At 49.6% G+C, this 16,544-nt stretch overlaps 1 protein-coding gene across 3 annotated transcripts; it reads left to right on the top strand.

The window, feature by feature from the left end:
• The first annotated feature begins 1,933 nt into the window (after nt 1-1,933).
• Nucleotides 1,934-16,512, top strand: LOC105183359 (uncharacterized). Of its 3 annotated transcripts, none has more exons than XM_011141412.3 (4): nt 1,934-2,333; nt 11,791-14,658; nt 14,974-15,259; nt 15,448-16,512. In XM_011141412.3, exons 2-4 carry the CDS (start codon nt 12,373-12,375, stop codon nt 15,624-15,626), a joined length of 2,751 nt encoding a protein of 916 aa, XP_011139714.2. In that variant the 5' UTR covers nt 1,934-2,333; nt 11,791-12,372; the 3' UTR covers nt 15,627-16,512. The 3 variants fall into 3 exon arrangements, with proteins under 3 accessions (XP_011139714.2, XP_011139715.2, XP_011139717.2); XM_011141413.3 differs by lacking the exon at nt 1,934-2,333 and adding an exon at nt 6,346-7,558; XM_011141415.3 differs by lacking the exon at nt 1,934-2,333 and adding an exon at nt 8,233-9,546.
• Nucleotides 16,513-16,544: the final 32 nt, after the last annotated feature.

The following is a 16,544-nucleotide window of genomic DNA, read 5'->3' as shown; positions in this document are numbered from 1 at the left end:
CAAAATAACGACACGATTTAACATCTTATCTTTATAATTATTTCGCATATTATTTAATCAAACGATGCTGGGCGAATGTTGTACCGATAGAAGTAATTAACAGATAGAAGTTAATCGACAGAGTGTACAATATTTGTGTGCAATGAATCGTTCGATGATGACTACCGGCCATGTTGCCTTTTTTTTGTCAAGTTACATATACGATATGTTTTTAATTATCTTGTTTCAGCGACAACAAAGAGTCAAAGTTTATCGACAACAACGATCGTCGATCATTTTTATGTTTTAATACTTTATATGAATAATCGCGAGGCGCACTTGGCGATATGAGCACTGCATTGTGAAATTAGCGTATCAGATGGCGATCGAGGGAATTATGAAAAGACAAATCTGCCAATTAATTCAATCGCGATATTTAATGATATTCAAAAGAGACGAAATTTAACGCTCGATATCGCGAGACGCGGTATATTAGAAACCGCACCGCGCTTCTCGGCGCCACATGTGCCGATTTCGATTGTTAACTCGTCGTTTCTCAACGGACATTTCCTCCCGTAAGTTACTTCATTTTAATAAAATAATAAAATAGATCATAATTTCTGACTGTTTCTTTCTTCTACTGTATTTGTTACATTAATATATTGCAATTATTTTAACAGAAATCGTAGAGGCAGCGCCATGATACAAGAGTGTCTTTTTCAAAGATATTTTCAACGTCAGAAGTGATGATGAAAAATATAAAATTGTGCGGGTTGGAGGTCATTCTCGAACTGTCGGCGCGAATGAGAAAAATCAGCGGCAAGTTAAAACACTTTAATGTGCTTAATTTAATAATGTTATTACTGCAATCCTATTAGTATTCTCAGCATAGTATCCGTAATAATTGAGACACGTTGTATACAGAGTGTAGATCACTTGAACATGTATGTATAAATTTGTAGGTCAAATGTATACGTTTACATGTACATCGTCTAATTGCTGCAAGTCAGTCGGCTCATCCCACGTCAAAGAGCCAGTTAAACTTGCGCTGTACAAAGGTTCATTCTTAAAAGATCTCTTTCGATTAGCGAAGTTGTTTTAGCGTTTCTAAAAACAATACAAATCTGATATCTTTACGAGGATGTATGCAATGACCATTAGCACGTTCATTGCCGTTCACGCGATATCGCGTGTTGCGGCCCCTCACCAAACGGCCGTTCACGCGATTGTTTTTTATTATGAGTGACAAACCAGGACCCTCGAAAAGACTCAGTTCAATGCCAGATCGTGCGAAAAAACGACTAAAAATAAATAAAAGAAAAAATAACTTTGGCCACCACACGAAATTCAAATTTTCACTTTGGCAATGAACGTGTTAAAAACCCTAATTTCATTTTAACTGTTGTCACGCGAAATTCACAAGACGAGCTGAACTTTGCAAGTCAATCATCTCGCACGCTTCATTTTCGCGCGTAGGATCATCGTGACTCATAAAAAGATGTTTACACCGCGATTACTCGATCTACACTGAATGAACCGCCCGGTCTCGTTGCGCTGGCATAGTTTCAAGGTTCAAATTGAGCTGCTAGCGTTCGGTATTAGCACATGACAATGAGAAAAAGAACAAGAAAGAAAAAAAAAGTCCATTTTTCTTCACTATTCCGACCTCCGAATTCCATTTATAGACGTGCCTTCGTTTTGCAGAACACGGCGGTACAAAGGGGAAGAAGCTGAACGCGCTCTTCCTTCTGGTCGAGGAGAACGCGCAGAGCGGTCGCGGAAACAGTTGTTGCGGGAAAATTTGGAGTTGGGACGAGAATAACAGTAATAAACAAGGCGGCGGCTGCGGCTGCGTCAGTGTCGACTGCGTCGGCGGGGATGACAATGACAAGAGGGCGACGAGGGTATTCCGTAAGGTGCGCGCGCAGGCAATCTCACCCTTGACTCGTGCTGCTGCTACTGCTGCCGCTGCTGCTACTGCTGCTGCTGCTGCTGCTGCTGCTTCTGGCTAGCTGTCGCGCGAGCAATATCGAGCGCAGTGATATTAGTTTTCTGGTGCGCGCGAACCGCGCTTCTTTAATCAGCTTGTACGCTCTCTCTCTCTCTCTCTCTCAGTCGTCGGATCGCGTGTCCGAGTAATTCGTATATCGATTTTATCCGGTCCGCCACTTTCTTCCTTTCTCTGTCTTTCTCTCTTTCTCTGTTTCTCGCCCTTTGTCTCGCGAGCGCGCTTATTAATTTCCCTGCGTCTTATACTCCTTTGGCGATTGCCGGCAGTGAATTAATTTCCCGCGCGTACCATGCGACTTACCGCAGTTTTTTAGCATCGGTTCCAGGACGGAGAGCAAGTATCGGTGAGTAAGGCGCGCATCGCCCTTGTGAATCTGTGTTGTGAATCACGCGTTGTTGTTATTTAAGAGTTTTAGAATTCCGTGCGATGTGCGGACGACGAATACGATGTCGTACATCGCGGAGACGACGTGCCACACGCTGCGAGCACGCTATGAACGTTATGCGGAAGCTTGCTGTGCTGCGGATCAATAACAGCCGTTGCGGTTATGGTAACGCGCGACCAGCTGATCGACCGATATTAAATTTTATTTACGTGCGTTTCTTGTCGTGTCCCTTGCTCATTTGCCGTTGGATTGACGCAGCATTGGCAGCGATGTACGACGCGTTATTCGCGGATCCGCATTCGCACGAGATGTCACGCGAGTCGGATGCGAGCGAACAGGAGAGTCGATTGTCTTCGCTCCGCAACTTCGCAACATTTACGAAAACACTCGCATCTATCTAGCTGTCCACCTCTCTCTCTCTCTCTCTCTCTCTCTCTCTCTCTCTCTCTCTCTCTCTCTCTCTCTCTCTCTCTCTCTCTCTCTCTCTCTCTCTCTCTCTCTCTCTCTCTCTCCCCCCTCTCCCCCCCTCTCTCTCTCTCCCTCTCTCTCTCCCTCTCTCTCTCTCCCTCTCTCTCTCTCTCTCTCTCTCTCTCTCTCTCTCTCTCTCTCTCTCTCATCTGTCTATTTTTCATTCTATTTCTCTCTCGCGGTCGCTTTTCGACCGCGAGTGTGACAATTTGTGTCAAATGTGTCTCACAGAGAGATTTTTCTTTCGCAAACATATTCAGAGACTGGAATAGCCGAAAAAGATTTCTTAATTTATTATTTGTCACGCGATATACAAGCGACCGTGAGTTTTTCTAAAGTGTGTCACTGGCGAGTGCATTATCATTCCCGCATGTGCAATGTTCGATGTCTTATCTCTGTTTCTCCTTCTCTGTGTGTGCGTGCGTATGGAGAAGAGTTAATTTAATCAGTCACAGAGGAAGAGTTGGACACACATCGCGCCCGTTGCGCGGCAACGACGAGGCAGCCGAGAAAACGGCGATCCCGGCGCGCAAAGAGGACGCGTTTATTCGCAAAGTGAATTCTCGACAGTCGTGTGTCGTGAGAGGGGTGCACTTGAAGTTTACGTTTCAATTGCATTACGTTGCTGCTTTCCCGGTCCACGGAAGATTCCGTTTCGCGCGCGGCTGCGTCGACGCTCGTCCGCTCTGCGGCATTTATGTCTTGCATCTGATATTTCCTCGATACGTCCTGATAACCGGAACGCCAATTAAGCGCCGTCGCTATTCGACAGTCGCAGGCGGTTAATTGCCGTCGCGATTAACGGAATTACACCGTCCGCCGCGGTAAATTGTTTAATCATGGATTTTCGACTCGCGATCGACCAGATCCATCAATAGCGCGGCACAGCGACGCAACAACACGGCTCGTCGATTTCCTCGCGTTCGATCGCAGTTATCTGATATTTATTGAAACTGACGTGGCCGGCCCCCTCTCTCTCTCTCTCTTTCTTTTTTTTCCTCTCGCTCGCTCACTCGCTCGCAGCAGACGCAGAATACGGCCGATATTTAAATGGGGTCGTATTTACGTTCTATATTTACCGCGATCAGACTAATAAACGTCGGTCGAACGCAGACCTTATTAGGTGGACGACCCGTCACATGTGACGGCGATTCCGCTGCTCGATGCGATCGTAGCAATGTGTCAGACGATATTAAAAAAAAAAAAATAAAGAGAGAGAGAGAGAGAGAGAGAGAAGAAAGAAAGCAACACTTTGTCGCACGGTTTTTCCTTCGCGAGTGCGATAATGGACGGATACTCACACTTGCGCACATATTGCGAGCGGAATTCGCCGTGATACTTTGTCTCGTGTGTGTACTCGCGGGATCGTTATCGCTTGAGCGAATGCTTCGATTTGATGTCTGTATAAACACGAAGATTAAACACTCATAAGCGCCGGAATGTTTGTCACTTTGCGTTTCGCGTAATGTTTGTTTCTGCATGTACACGTGCGCCTTAATGTTGCGTCTTAGACGGCTCTTAGATAATGCGCTTGTCGCAGCATTATCCATGATTAAAGGCGCAATCGTTTCGCAAGCGTCCCGTGCAGTTCCCGCCGAGCACTCCTGGGGCCCTATTTTGATCCGCGTATCGGACGCTAAGTATGCCTCGCTGATTATCAAGCTGCAGCGACGCTATGACGTGACGTTGTTCTAAGAAGAAAAAGATAGAAACGGGCATACTTCACGTTCACGCGCCCACACGGAGGAGAAGGTCGGTTGAATTTTCACGCGATCGTGAACGAGCCAAGCGCGTTTTCGCGAGGGGAAACGGAATTCCCGGGGTTTAGAGTCGAATTTCGTGGGAAGCGGAAATTCTGGTTTCCTTTGCGCCAAGACGCCGTTGGCTCGTTCATTGTCGCGTTAATTTCAACAAACTTTCTTCTCTCTGCGCGGAATAAGGCCACTGAGCATTGTTCCATCTTTCGCGCTTAAGCGGGCTAATTAGAATCGCGATAGCGTCGTGACTTCAGCCACGTCGAGCTAGGCGCGTGTTCCTCGCGCTTTGCGAGTTTCCTGCCGCGATTTCGAGCCGCGAGAATCGTCAGGGATAAAAATCCGGCTCGTTAGCCGCGTATTTACTCCGCGTCGCAGTCGCGCCTCCTTCAATGTTGTTTTCAACGGGAAAAAATCGGAAATTTCTGCACTCGGCTTATCGACGGAAAATTACTTGAATTGAGGAATGCAAATTCGATCCCGGAATTGAATAGGAAGTAATTAGACAGTTCAGAAACGGCGATTTCTTTAGGAAAGAAGGCAAATCTTCCCACGCGCGGCATGCTAATCGTTCTGTTTGTCTCTTCCGCCTCTTGCGAAATGTTTTACGTGGAAGTAAAACGGCGTTTCTTCGAGGATGCGCCAAGCTCTTGAAAAAGAACCTCACGACCGCCTGCCGTATACGTGAGCAGGATGTAGTGGATGTCGCGGCTCGTGCTCGGTTCACCTTTTAATCGCACGGGATTTTCTTAGCGATACGGCCACGTGTCGGGTTGGAGAAGAAAGAAAATATTGGAGAAGAAAGGCGAGAAAAACGGTATCACGGTATCTGTGTGCCGATGACTCGGCTGGCATCGTGTAATAATGGCGATATCAATAGAGATTTGGATTTTTTCCTAACGTTCAGTTAGAAACCGCGATAAGATTCGCCACATAGCTGACGTCGCAAGAGTCGCTTATCGATAGGTTAATAATATGGCCTGAGCGAGTACCGTTAAACTCATCTTTGTCACTTGCACTATTTATTCTTTTATACGGTTTCATTTCTTCTTTTTACACGTTCGCTCTCCCTCTACCCTCCGAATTTTTCACTTGCGTTACTTCGCAATATCGTTGCAGAAACGCACGCGGTGGGGGAAAGTGACAGTCGCCGAGCGGAGCAATTGTGCGTAAACGCCATTATCACTCGACAAGGTGCGCTTTGTAATTTCTGCTCGCATATGGCACGATTTTGCGCTTCCCCACGGAGACATTTCGCTCGAATTCGTCGAGCGAAGAAAATTTCCCCGAGCCAAACAGCGACGGGGGGACTTCGACTTGTGTAATGTGCGCGCGATTACTGTATAAAACTATATAAAACGCAAGAGCGAGAGGAGACGTGCGTCACGAGGAAGAAAGAGCGAATAAAACTGTGTTCCTTATCTACAGTCCTATAACACGTGATAAGCAGCGATGGCCGTTTCTACACATGGAGAAAGGCGATATAATTATTCGTGTCGTCACGTCGTCGCGCCGGAAAGCGCTTCGAAGAAATTCACATTTTTCTCATCACATTCGCGCGCGAGACGCAACGAATTCCCGTGTGCGATCGTGCAAACGAATGTAAGCTGACCTTACGTAATCAATTTTAGAGCCGTGTGCTCCACTAAAGAGACCGGGACGCTCTTTTCATGCCGAGAGACCGAGAGAGAGAGAGAGAGAGAGAGAGAGAGAGAGAGAGAGAGAGAGAGAGAGAGAGAGAGAGCGAGAGAGTGAGAGAGAGGGGGGAGAGAAGCTCTTGAAACTTGCAGCTTCGATTGCCGCCGCTTTCCCGCACGCTCTCGAGCACCCTCGACGGAGCGACGGTGCAAAATTAGCGACGGCACAAAGATCGTGTCCAGTCGAGAAGATCGACGGACCGGGAGGCGGCCGAAGAGGAAGACCTGCGGGGAAACGAGAAAAATCTCTGCGGAATTGATAGGAAGACACTCGCGTCAGAAGCAACGTCGTGAATCCTCGGCGAGTCATGTCGCGCCGCGCCGCGCCGCGCCGCGCGGTGCGGCGCGGCGCGTAGCATCGCTTTATAAGATCGGGACGTATATACATGACGAAACACGTTCGAAGCCAATGGTCATATGTATCTACGAGAGCGGTACCAGCGGCTATCAGTATTAGCCCGGTCATCCTCCTGTGCGCGCAACGCGCAGCGCGCAACGCCGATCGCGCGGCGATCTCCTCGTTGAGCCGAGCAACAAGAGGAAAGAAAAGGAGAGACACAGAGAGAGAGAGAGAGAGAGAGAGAGAGAGAGCGAGAGAGCAAGCGAGAGCAATCCTCGATACTTGTGCGTGCAGAAAAGTCACGTCGTGCCTCGAGAAGAAGAAGAAGAAGAAGAAGCAGAAAAATATATTGTTGTCTCGGCGACAACGATGGATCGTCGGGCGGACTGACGACAGCCGCGTTCGTTCCCCGAGCGCGAGCGAAGAAAGAAAGAAAGAAAGTCGCGAGACGTTCACGGCAAAGTTCGTCGTAGCATGTTGACCGGGACACGCTAACGTTTTCATCGTCATCATCGTCGTGGTCGTAGCAATTGTGACAACACTAGTCTGTCCCCGCCGAGCGATGAGATTTCGCGGGAGCTGGGGACGCTGCCCCGCGGACGCGGGGTTCGACCTCGTGCAAACGTCGAGCGCGAACAAGCCGCGCACCTTTCGCGGCTGTGGTGTTTGATGTTAGTGCTGCTTGGTACTCTCCGGGATCATCCGAAGGGATTTGTGATAATCGCGTGTCATCGCACTCTCGCTCGGCGCCAAATTTCGCCGCGCTATTTCCTCGTTCCGTAACCGGACCGCTTTCTGGACAGCTCGATTCTGCTCGACTACCTTCGCTAGTTCAACTTTGTTGCCGAGGCTGGCACACCGAGAGCTTCACACACACACACACACACACACAGCGGAGGGACCGATACACGGTCGACCATGATGGTTCGTCAAAGCTTTGTCTTATACTTTGCCCCACGCTTTCGCCGAAGCTTTCTTCTCTCGCCGGTGCTGAGAGTTCCGCTGATGTCGAAAGACTCCGATCACAGATGATCGGAATGGTCGGAAATTCGTCGCTAAAGAATCTTCGTCTCGTGAGTCCCTAAACACGCGACTGCTTCCCGGACCTGTTAAGATCGCGAACGGTCGTGATCGCGATGAAATAGGCAGGAGTGTGTTATTTGTTATCAATGTATAGATCAATGTATGAATAGATTCACGCACTTAAAGGTGCCATACAAGCGTGCTCCATCGCAGTTACGTGATAGAAGAGCGAAGCGTGGGTTCAATATAATACGGGACTCATTGTCTTCGCTTTGAGCGACAGCGTCGTTGAAGATAATACAATACGAGACAGTGCAATTTGTATTTATAAATGTGAGCGAGTGTTAGATATCCAATTGTTAATTATACAGGCCATTTCCGATTTATCAACGACAGCTGTATACATCTCGTCTTTCTAACGATTCGTTCAATTTGTAGGGTTTTAGAAATTTCCACTGCGAAGAGCAATTTATAGAAACTTTCTCTCTCTCTCTCTCTCTCTCTCTCTCTCTTTCTCTCTTTCTCTCTTTCTCTCTCTCTCTCTCTCTCTCTCTCTCTCTCTATCTATCTATCTATCTCTTTTTTTCTCACGATAAAGTATCGCGCGTCGCTTAATTGGCCAGCTCGCTGTGCAGCGTGTTTTTCTCATTTTGTATTTCCCCGTCACTTCCCCGGTGCACTTTCTTAATCGCACATTCTTTCGGGCGTGAGTGTCGCCTTGGCAGACGCGCGTCGCGTTCGCGGAATACCTCTTGACATCGGCGGCAGCATTTGACGATAGCAAATCATAACAAACATGACGTCGTGGTTATAAGGCAAGATATTAAAAAGGGTGTTGCGGAGACGTTGTTAGACAGAAACACAGAGGTATGTGGGATGTCGCGCTCATCACGAGGACGTTTCGCATGAGCGAGCGCATTATCAGTCCACAGCTTGTCAGCCTTGGACGCCGATAGCGATTAAACAAAATTACAGTTTGCTGGTTTGTACGAACATCATTTGATCAGTCGATAAATGTCTAGCCGCCGTTGTCGTCGTCGCTGTTCCTCAAAGTGCTCCGAAACGAGTCTCTCCCGCTGCTTTTTCACCGGCCTCGCTCCGACAAGTCCGCGAAAATCGACCGCCGCGCAATTGACTCGTCGAGGATCCCCCGGGCGAGGAAATTCACGTCCGATCGCTCTTTCTCTCTCTCTCTCTCTCTCTCTCTCTCTCTCTCTGTGTGTGTGTGTGATGTCGAACACGTGCGCGCTCGATCTTTCCCCCATATACTCGCTCTCGAGAGATTACTCGTAATTTGCGATATGTCGCTTCAACTGGATTACAATGACAACGAGCGCGATGATAGCGAGCGATTAGATAACAGACACATAATTACTATCCTGTAAATCACGTAACGCCGAGAGACTAATTAAATTACCGCGGACGTCTCGACGTTAACGCCAGTCCGGATTTACACGGTGAACGAGGGCGAGGGCGGTGGAGGAAGGAGAAAAAAAAGAGAGGAGTGAGAAAACGGGATGAAACAGCGTGTCGGTTGAATTTAGACCGAGAACGTGCCCCGCTTTACCCGTCCGCGGGCACGTAGCCAGGATTGCGCAAAATTTTCTCAGCCAAAGGCATCCAGCTTTTCGCTCCCGCGTTCGCGAGCGCTCGCGAGCGAGTTTCGGGGACAACAGGACGAGTGTAAACACTTTTCGGGCTTTGAGGATACAGCTTGACTTAAGGAACGCCCAGTTGGACGGAAATAATATTGTGGGAATTGCGGGAAACGCCGAGCGACCTGGTGCATCCACCGGCAGCTCTAATCGCCGTGTTGCTGATTGTCGGGAATGCCGAGAGTCGACGTTAGTTTCGACAGGGATTACATTGATTGGAAGCGATATTTTGAGGTATCCGTTGAAGTGAAGAATTCGTACGACGGACGTTTTCGTCGTATTATTCGCGCATTAAGACGCGTCGCATCTTAATGCGCGAATAATACGCCTCGGCGTGCGGATAACGGAAACGGACGTCAATCTCGTTAAATTCGTAAAAATCGTCTCTAATCTTCTAATTAGACTTTTTACTTCGTTAGACGTTTCCTTCTTCCAATCGCGTTTAATAAGTGGATACGGATAATTCCCTAGGCGGAGAGATGTCATCGATAAGAGACGCTATTAGGATGATCCTTGAAACGATACTCGTCGGATCTGCGAATGTTATCGCGTTTCGTCGCCTTTAACACGGAAATATATTAGTACGCGTATCGCGCTGTGTTACGCCATATTAAGACACAATTTGATTCTTCATCGCGCGCACTCGCCCCGCATCTACGTTGCGCGCGCTATTTACGCGCGCAATGCGCAGCGCAACGTCCGCGTCCACGTCCGCGTTCGCGTGTAGCAAAGATCCACGTAAAAAGTTAAATGACCGTCTTCCTTCGAGTTAAGTAACCTGCGCAAGATGTAGGTCAGCGTTAAATCCACGAATTAATTTTAACAAACACAGCGGAGGATAAATCAGACGAGAGTGGCCGCGCGCGTGCGCTCGCGCGATTGCGACATGATAGTTGCAGTGCAACGCAATTAACCGGCTTGTTAACGTTGGGATTGTTGTACCGTGCGCAAATCCGTGCGCAAGATCGCCGCGTTTGAAAGCGGAGCTAAACGAGTCCAAGAAATACCCGGCGAGGAAGAATCTCGAAATCGATTCCTCGGGACTCGACGAATCCAGCGACAGAGCCGCCATGTAGATCTCACGCGATTTTATTGTCAATCTTTGATTATCAGTGCGTGTATGTATACGTTGAACACCGGGCGACCTTGAACCTCAAGTTCGAGTCCTAAACTTGAGGTTTAAGTCTGGAACTGTGAGTTTCGCGTCGCTCCGATATGCGACGGTCGCACGCGCGCGCGCGCGCGCGCGTCTACGCACGCCAAATTCCTCGTTGCGTCGCGTCGCATCGCGTCGCATCGCGTCGCGGCCTGACGTAGCGTCGAGAATCGACACTGACCCTTCGGCAGACGTGCGCACTTGGGAGATTTTCGCTCGTTAATAATTCGACTTTGAGGAACGAGCTGGCGCGAGCCAGCGGTGACGGCGAGACGGGAGCGCAGCGGTTGGCTGTGGAAGAGGAAGAAAAGATAGCGGATCGCGCGATATACACGCGCGATCATCGTGGCCACCGTTGAATCCTTAAATTGATAGCAACTCATACACAATGAGCTTCATTTATAATCGCTGACTCTAACTCGAGCTACTTCGGCTGGTTACGAAATGCCAGAAGCGAGTCACGTCGTCGAGTGTCTTTGCCAAACATCGAACTTGGAGCGTCTAATAATGTTCGGGAATGTCTCGCTTTAGCGAGTAAATATAGCCGCGCGGAGAATTTTTCCGCAAGCGTGTGCGTCACTCTAATCGCGTATTATTACGCTTCAGATGGTTATATGTTTTTCAGGTGGCGGAAAGGGACGCGAGATAAGTCGTTTGCTCGACGGAAAGTTTCGATTTAGAACACTCTCGAAATCTGCTTTTGTCACATCGAACGTTGTCGCACGAGAAACGATAGTCCTACATCCTTTCTCGTGTTGATAATACTTTCATGCGATATCATTTCATTTCATGCAACATCACGGTTCTCTGTGATATCCCGACTTCCAACTGCTCTCGAAATTTCCTTGAGTTTCGCTCGAGAGGTAGAGTGACAGGCCGAGTGAACCTCCAAGTAAATTGTTCGATCTGAATCGTCGAGCGAATGTTTTCGCCGGAGATTCAAGAGCGAACCTGATGTGTTCCAGGAGTGGAACAAATGGATTCGCGGGAACAAATTGATTCCAATCGATCGAGACGTTCGCTTGCGCAAAGTTGAAATCCATTCTAAGCTCGAGCGAGACGTTCATTCTTATACGATTCCAAGTGGCGACGTCTTCGTCTCAAGTGCATTCTCAACGAGATTTCGCCTCACGAGAAATTTCGAGAGCGGAGAAACCGTCGCAGTGATCAACATACAGAGACGCGCGAGACACTCAGGTGCCTTTTTAGAAGTGCCTTTTCGCAAACTCGCGAAGCTCTGTAAACTGCGTAGTTGATGCCGAAATGGCTACGCGGTGCCATTTAATTGATGATTATCGCTGACGATTGGCTTTTTCTCGCAGAATACAACGCGAGAACCGAAGACGTACGTTTCGCCGCATGGGTGCCTGGGTTGACGATCGTTTCGCGGAGGAGGAGACGGTCCCAAGTGATCAAAGTACCAGTTGGACTTGGAGAATCCGAGGTCACGATTGCAATGGTGGTGGAGCATTGCATGGTCGACCGGGTGCCGACTATCAATCGCCAACAGGCAGCTTCACGTCGACTTGGTCGTCAGCATCCTTGTTACCGTTGCGCCGTCAGTTCAGCAGGCAGCTCTACGAGTGGCCTTGTTTACCGTTGTTTAAGTCAAGGACGAAACTAGATCTCTGCTGAGTCGATCATTCCGTGGAGAACGAGAAAAAGAGAGAGTGAGAGAGTGAGAGTGAGAGAGAGAGAGAGAGAGAGAGAGAGAGAGAGAGAGGGAGCCGATTTCCCGAGTTTTTGTTGTCGCGCGTGTGTGCTTGTCGTTTGTATGTGTGCGTGTGCGTGCGAATCGTACGGAAGTGGCGCCGAGGAGAGAATAGTTGGATCGCCCGGAAGCCTGCCATCGCCGCAGGTGATTACCGAAAGTGCGAGCCGCCGGCACTCTTCGTCCCATCAGCATGGCCGAGTGGACCAAATTCAACAGTGAGGACAAGTTGACTCGATTGACCGAGGAACGAGCGAACAACGGCAGGATCGGAAGCCAATTGAACGCCGTGGAAGCGAACGAAGATGAAGATCGCAAAGAGCTCGTACGAGAGTCACGTACGTCGAACGATCGAGGTGATCACGATCGAGATCACGAGGAAACGGTCGAGAATTCGAACTCGGCCCGGGAATCGGAGAACGTCGTCAAGCTTCGAAACAGTCCCGAGCCGCTGGAGAATTCGCGAAAACAACAAACAGAAGAAGACAAAGAAGAAGATAGACTCATAGAGGACAATAGATTCGCAGACGGCAAGACAGAGGAGTCAGGTGGTGGGATACGCCGAGAGATGCGTCAAGAGCTGAAAGAAATCTCGCAAAATCCGCAGAATTCACCGAGGAGGCCCAACAGCCTCTACAAAGAGGACGCGCCCAGTCCGCCCACCAGGATCTTGTCGTCCAAGAGCCACTCGTCGACGGAAAAGAGCACGGAGAAGCTCGTGAATGGCAAGTCGCCCAAGGAGGACAAGCAGCAGCACCATGTGCAGTTCAACAAAGAATCCAAGAAACAACAGCTGCGCAACGCGACCGAGGAACGGCCGCATCCGAGCCCGTCAATCTCCACGTCGACCACGTCGAGTAGCTCCGAGGACAATTCCAGCCTGGGACAGTTCTGCGAGGCTAGGCCGCCCGACGGTGGTTGGGGCTGGGTCGTCGTCGCGGCCTCCTTCATGGTGAATCTCATCGCGGACGGCATCACCTTCTCATTCGGCGTGATATTCGTCGAGTTCCTGAATTACTTCGGTGAGGGCAAGTCGAAGACCGCTTGGATCGGCAGCCTCTTCATGGCGATGCCGCTGTTGTCAGGGCCGGTCGCCAGTTTCTTGACCGACCGATACGGCTGCAGGAAAGTTTCGATAGCCGGCAGCATACTGGCGACCGCGGGCTTCGTCATAAGTTCCTACGCGAACTCCATGGCGGTGCTCGTGTTGACGTTCGGTATCGTCGCTGGCTTCGGCTTGTCCCTGTGCTTCGTCGCGGCAGTGGTGATCGTCGCGTACTACTTCGACAAGAAGCGATCCTTCGCCACAGGCTTGTCTGTCTGCGGTAGTGGCATTGGAACCTTCATCTTCGCACCTGTCACGCAGTATCTTCTGGCCGAGTACGGCTGGAGAGGCACCACGCTGATTTTGGCCGGCTTATTCTTGAATCTCGCTGTATGTGGCTGCTTGATGAGAGACCTCGAGTGGACCACCACGAGGGCAAAGGCGAAGACCGAGAAAAGGAAGAAAAATCGAGAGAGGAAGATATCCAAGATGCAGAGCTCCAGCGCGGACTCTTTCTCCGCGTGCAGTTCCGCGAACACGACCACGCAGACCCCTCATGGCGGCTCGAAGAGAGGCTTCGCATCGGCTAACGCGATGATCATCGAGAACCTTCGTTCGCAGGACGGCGACGGGGACGGCGAGAAGCTGTTTTCCAGCCTGGTGAGCCTGCCCACCTTCGTCAAGAACGGCGAGAAGGTGCCGTTGGAGGTGCTGGAGTTGCTCAGTACACGGAAGAACATCTACAACGTCCTGCTGCAGAACTATCCGAGTCTGCTGATATCGTCGAGGAGCTTCAGCGACTCTGGCGCGCTGCACGACCAGCTGAGTACACCGTCGGCTCGGTTCATACCCACACCGAGCCCCTTGGCCGAGTTGAAGGGCGAAGACGGCAAGGACAAGTGTCCGCACAACAACGACGAACGTGGCAACGTCCGCGGCGGCGAGCGACAGCAGCAGTCGACGGATCAACCGTCGTACTTATGGTGGTTGAGGAAGATCGATCCCGACGCCTCGTTGAGACGCTCTAGCACGTTGGAACAACCGAGGAGGCTGCCCACTGCCTACCTGAAGGACATCCGAATGCACAGGCACAGCTTGACTTACAGAGGCGCCATGCTCAACATCAATCGGTACCGCCTGCGGGCCTCGAGCTGCCCGGATATCTACCGGAACTCGATGACCACGATCGCCAAGACGAAGCTGGTCTGGTACGCCGGGCTTTGGGAGTTCTGGGACCTGATCGTCGACATGCTGGACTTTTCATATTTCACCAACTCGAGATTCCTGCTGTTCGCCATCAGCAACTTTCTCCTGCACACGTGGTACGACGTGCCTTATGTCTATCTGACGGACAACGCGATCGAGGTTGGATTCAGCGAAACCGACGCGTCTATACTGATCTCGGTGATCGGGATCACTAACATGGGCGGCGAGGTGAGCGGCGTGTGTGCGACTCGTTAATTGATGTATTTTATCCTGCCGTTGTTGGACTAAATTGTCGCGCTCGACAAGATTTACTTTACTGTAGATTGATGTTTCTCACTTGGTTTAGAAAAATACATATTATAACGCATGAAAGTTATTTTAAAACATGTAGATGTAGTCTATAGAGAGAACATTGAAAGTCTCTTCCCAGTGCAATAGCGATAGCACTGTCAACTGAATTTCATTATCCAAATAGCTTTCTAATCACTGCAACAAGATGAAAACTGTGGACTCTCTCTCACTTTCGCTCTCGCTCGTTTGCAGATTATTCTGGGCTGGGCCGGCGACAGGGCATGGGTGAACGCGTCTATCGTTTATGCGGTGTGCATGGCGCTCTGCGGTGCTGTTACCGCTCTGATACCCGTAGTTGTCAACGACTACTATACTCTATGTGCAATCTCTGGTGCCTTTGGATTATTCATCGCAGCAAATTACAGCCTCACTAGCATCATCCTTGTCGAGCTGATCACCTTGGAAAGATTCACGAACGCTTACGGCCTTCTGTTACTGGTGCAAGGAGTCGCTAATCTGATGGGTCCCCCGCTAGCTGGTAAACGTTCGATCTTGGGACATTTTATCACGATCTCGTCCTTTTGGCAGATCCGAATTTTTCTAGTCTAATAGACCTGACGACATGTACATATTCGTCACAGTCAGTTATCTTTTCATATCAGTGCGTCATATTGACGCGATATCTCGAAGCGAAAGTGTTCAACTTTGTATTCCGACCCTCCACAGGGTGGCTGTACGATATCACGGGTACGTACGACCTGTCCTTCTACTTGGCCGGGTTATTCATCGCGTTGAGTGGTGTGCTGTTGCTGGTGATGCCTCTATTCGGCTTGTATCGACGATACCGGGATGGATCTAAGGAGGAGGCAACCGACAAGGAGTTTACTGCGATCAACAACGTGTAAATACGCCGAAATTTATTGTGAGGGGAGCCAGCCAGAGACGCCACAAGCGTGCGGCCGCGGCGCGCCGGATTCCAATTGCAGTTGGTAATCGCGGTGTCACGAGGGAATTGCGACAGCTCGCGGGAATTGCCAACGGGCACTTGTTAATTTCATAGCAGTATCGCTCCGCGACGCGACGTACAATAATCATACGCGAGTCGCTCGAGCCGGCTGTGGTGTATTACGTAATTATAAGTTTGATGAAATGTCCACCATCACCACCACTACTACAACCACCACCACCACCACCACCACCACCACCACCACCACTATCATCACCCTCCCCCCATCCACCACTTCTGCGGTCAGTCACTCCGTCGACTTTTTCCCCCGACCACATTGACTAAATAACGAGTGAGCGAACGAACGAACGAGCGAACGAGCGAGTGATCGAGCGACTCACCCGAGGAATGTTTACGTAAGATAGATCGTGACAAGGTCCGCGATTCCGCATAATTATCAGTAATCGACACTTTCGCCAAAAAATTTCGCGCGAGGAAATAATCGGAATCACAGCGTTAAATCTTTTAAATCGTCGCGCAAGATGGGGATTATATTCCGTGTGTGTGTGTGTATGCATGTATGAGAGAGAGAGAGAGAGAGAGAGAGAGAGAGAAAATGAGTGAACATAATTTTAATTATTTACGATATGTAGCGTAGGATGATATTACGATATAACGAGTAATATGTACATGTACAAATTAGGCAAACACACACACGCCGCTCGCAAGAGAAATTTTACGAAGTCGCGGGAGAACTCTCGCCGGATAAAATCCGCACGCGGGAGTTTGCGCGAATCGCCGTCGATCGATTGTACCTTGCTCTTAAAAGGGGTGATGAACGGCCATAGTAGCGTGGCATCGATTGTAAGTATATTGT

Source organism: Harpegnathos saltator, unplaced genomic scaffold (assembly GCF_003227715.2).
Source record: "Harpegnathos saltator strain DR-91 unplaced genomic scaffold, Hsal_v8.6 scaffold9, whole genome shotgun sequence".
Lineage (NCBI taxonomy): Eukaryota > Metazoa > Arthropoda > Insecta > Hymenoptera > Formicidae > Harpegnathos > Harpegnathos saltator.
This window is presented reverse-complemented; position numbering and strand designations above follow the sequence as displayed.

Coding starts and splice junctions, on each gene's coding strand:
- LOC105183359 (XM_011141412.3), top strand. CDS start 12,373: ATGGCCGAGTGGACCAAATTCAACAGTGAGGACAAGTTGACTCGATTG. Junction 14,659..14,973: donor TCACTAACATGGGCGGCGAG/GTGAGCGGCGTG, acceptor GCTCGTTTGCAG/ATTATTCTGGGCTGGGCCGG. Junction 15,260..15,447: donor GATGGGTCCCCCGCTAGCTG/GTAAACGTTCGA, acceptor GACCCTCCACAG/GGTGGCTGTACGATATCACG.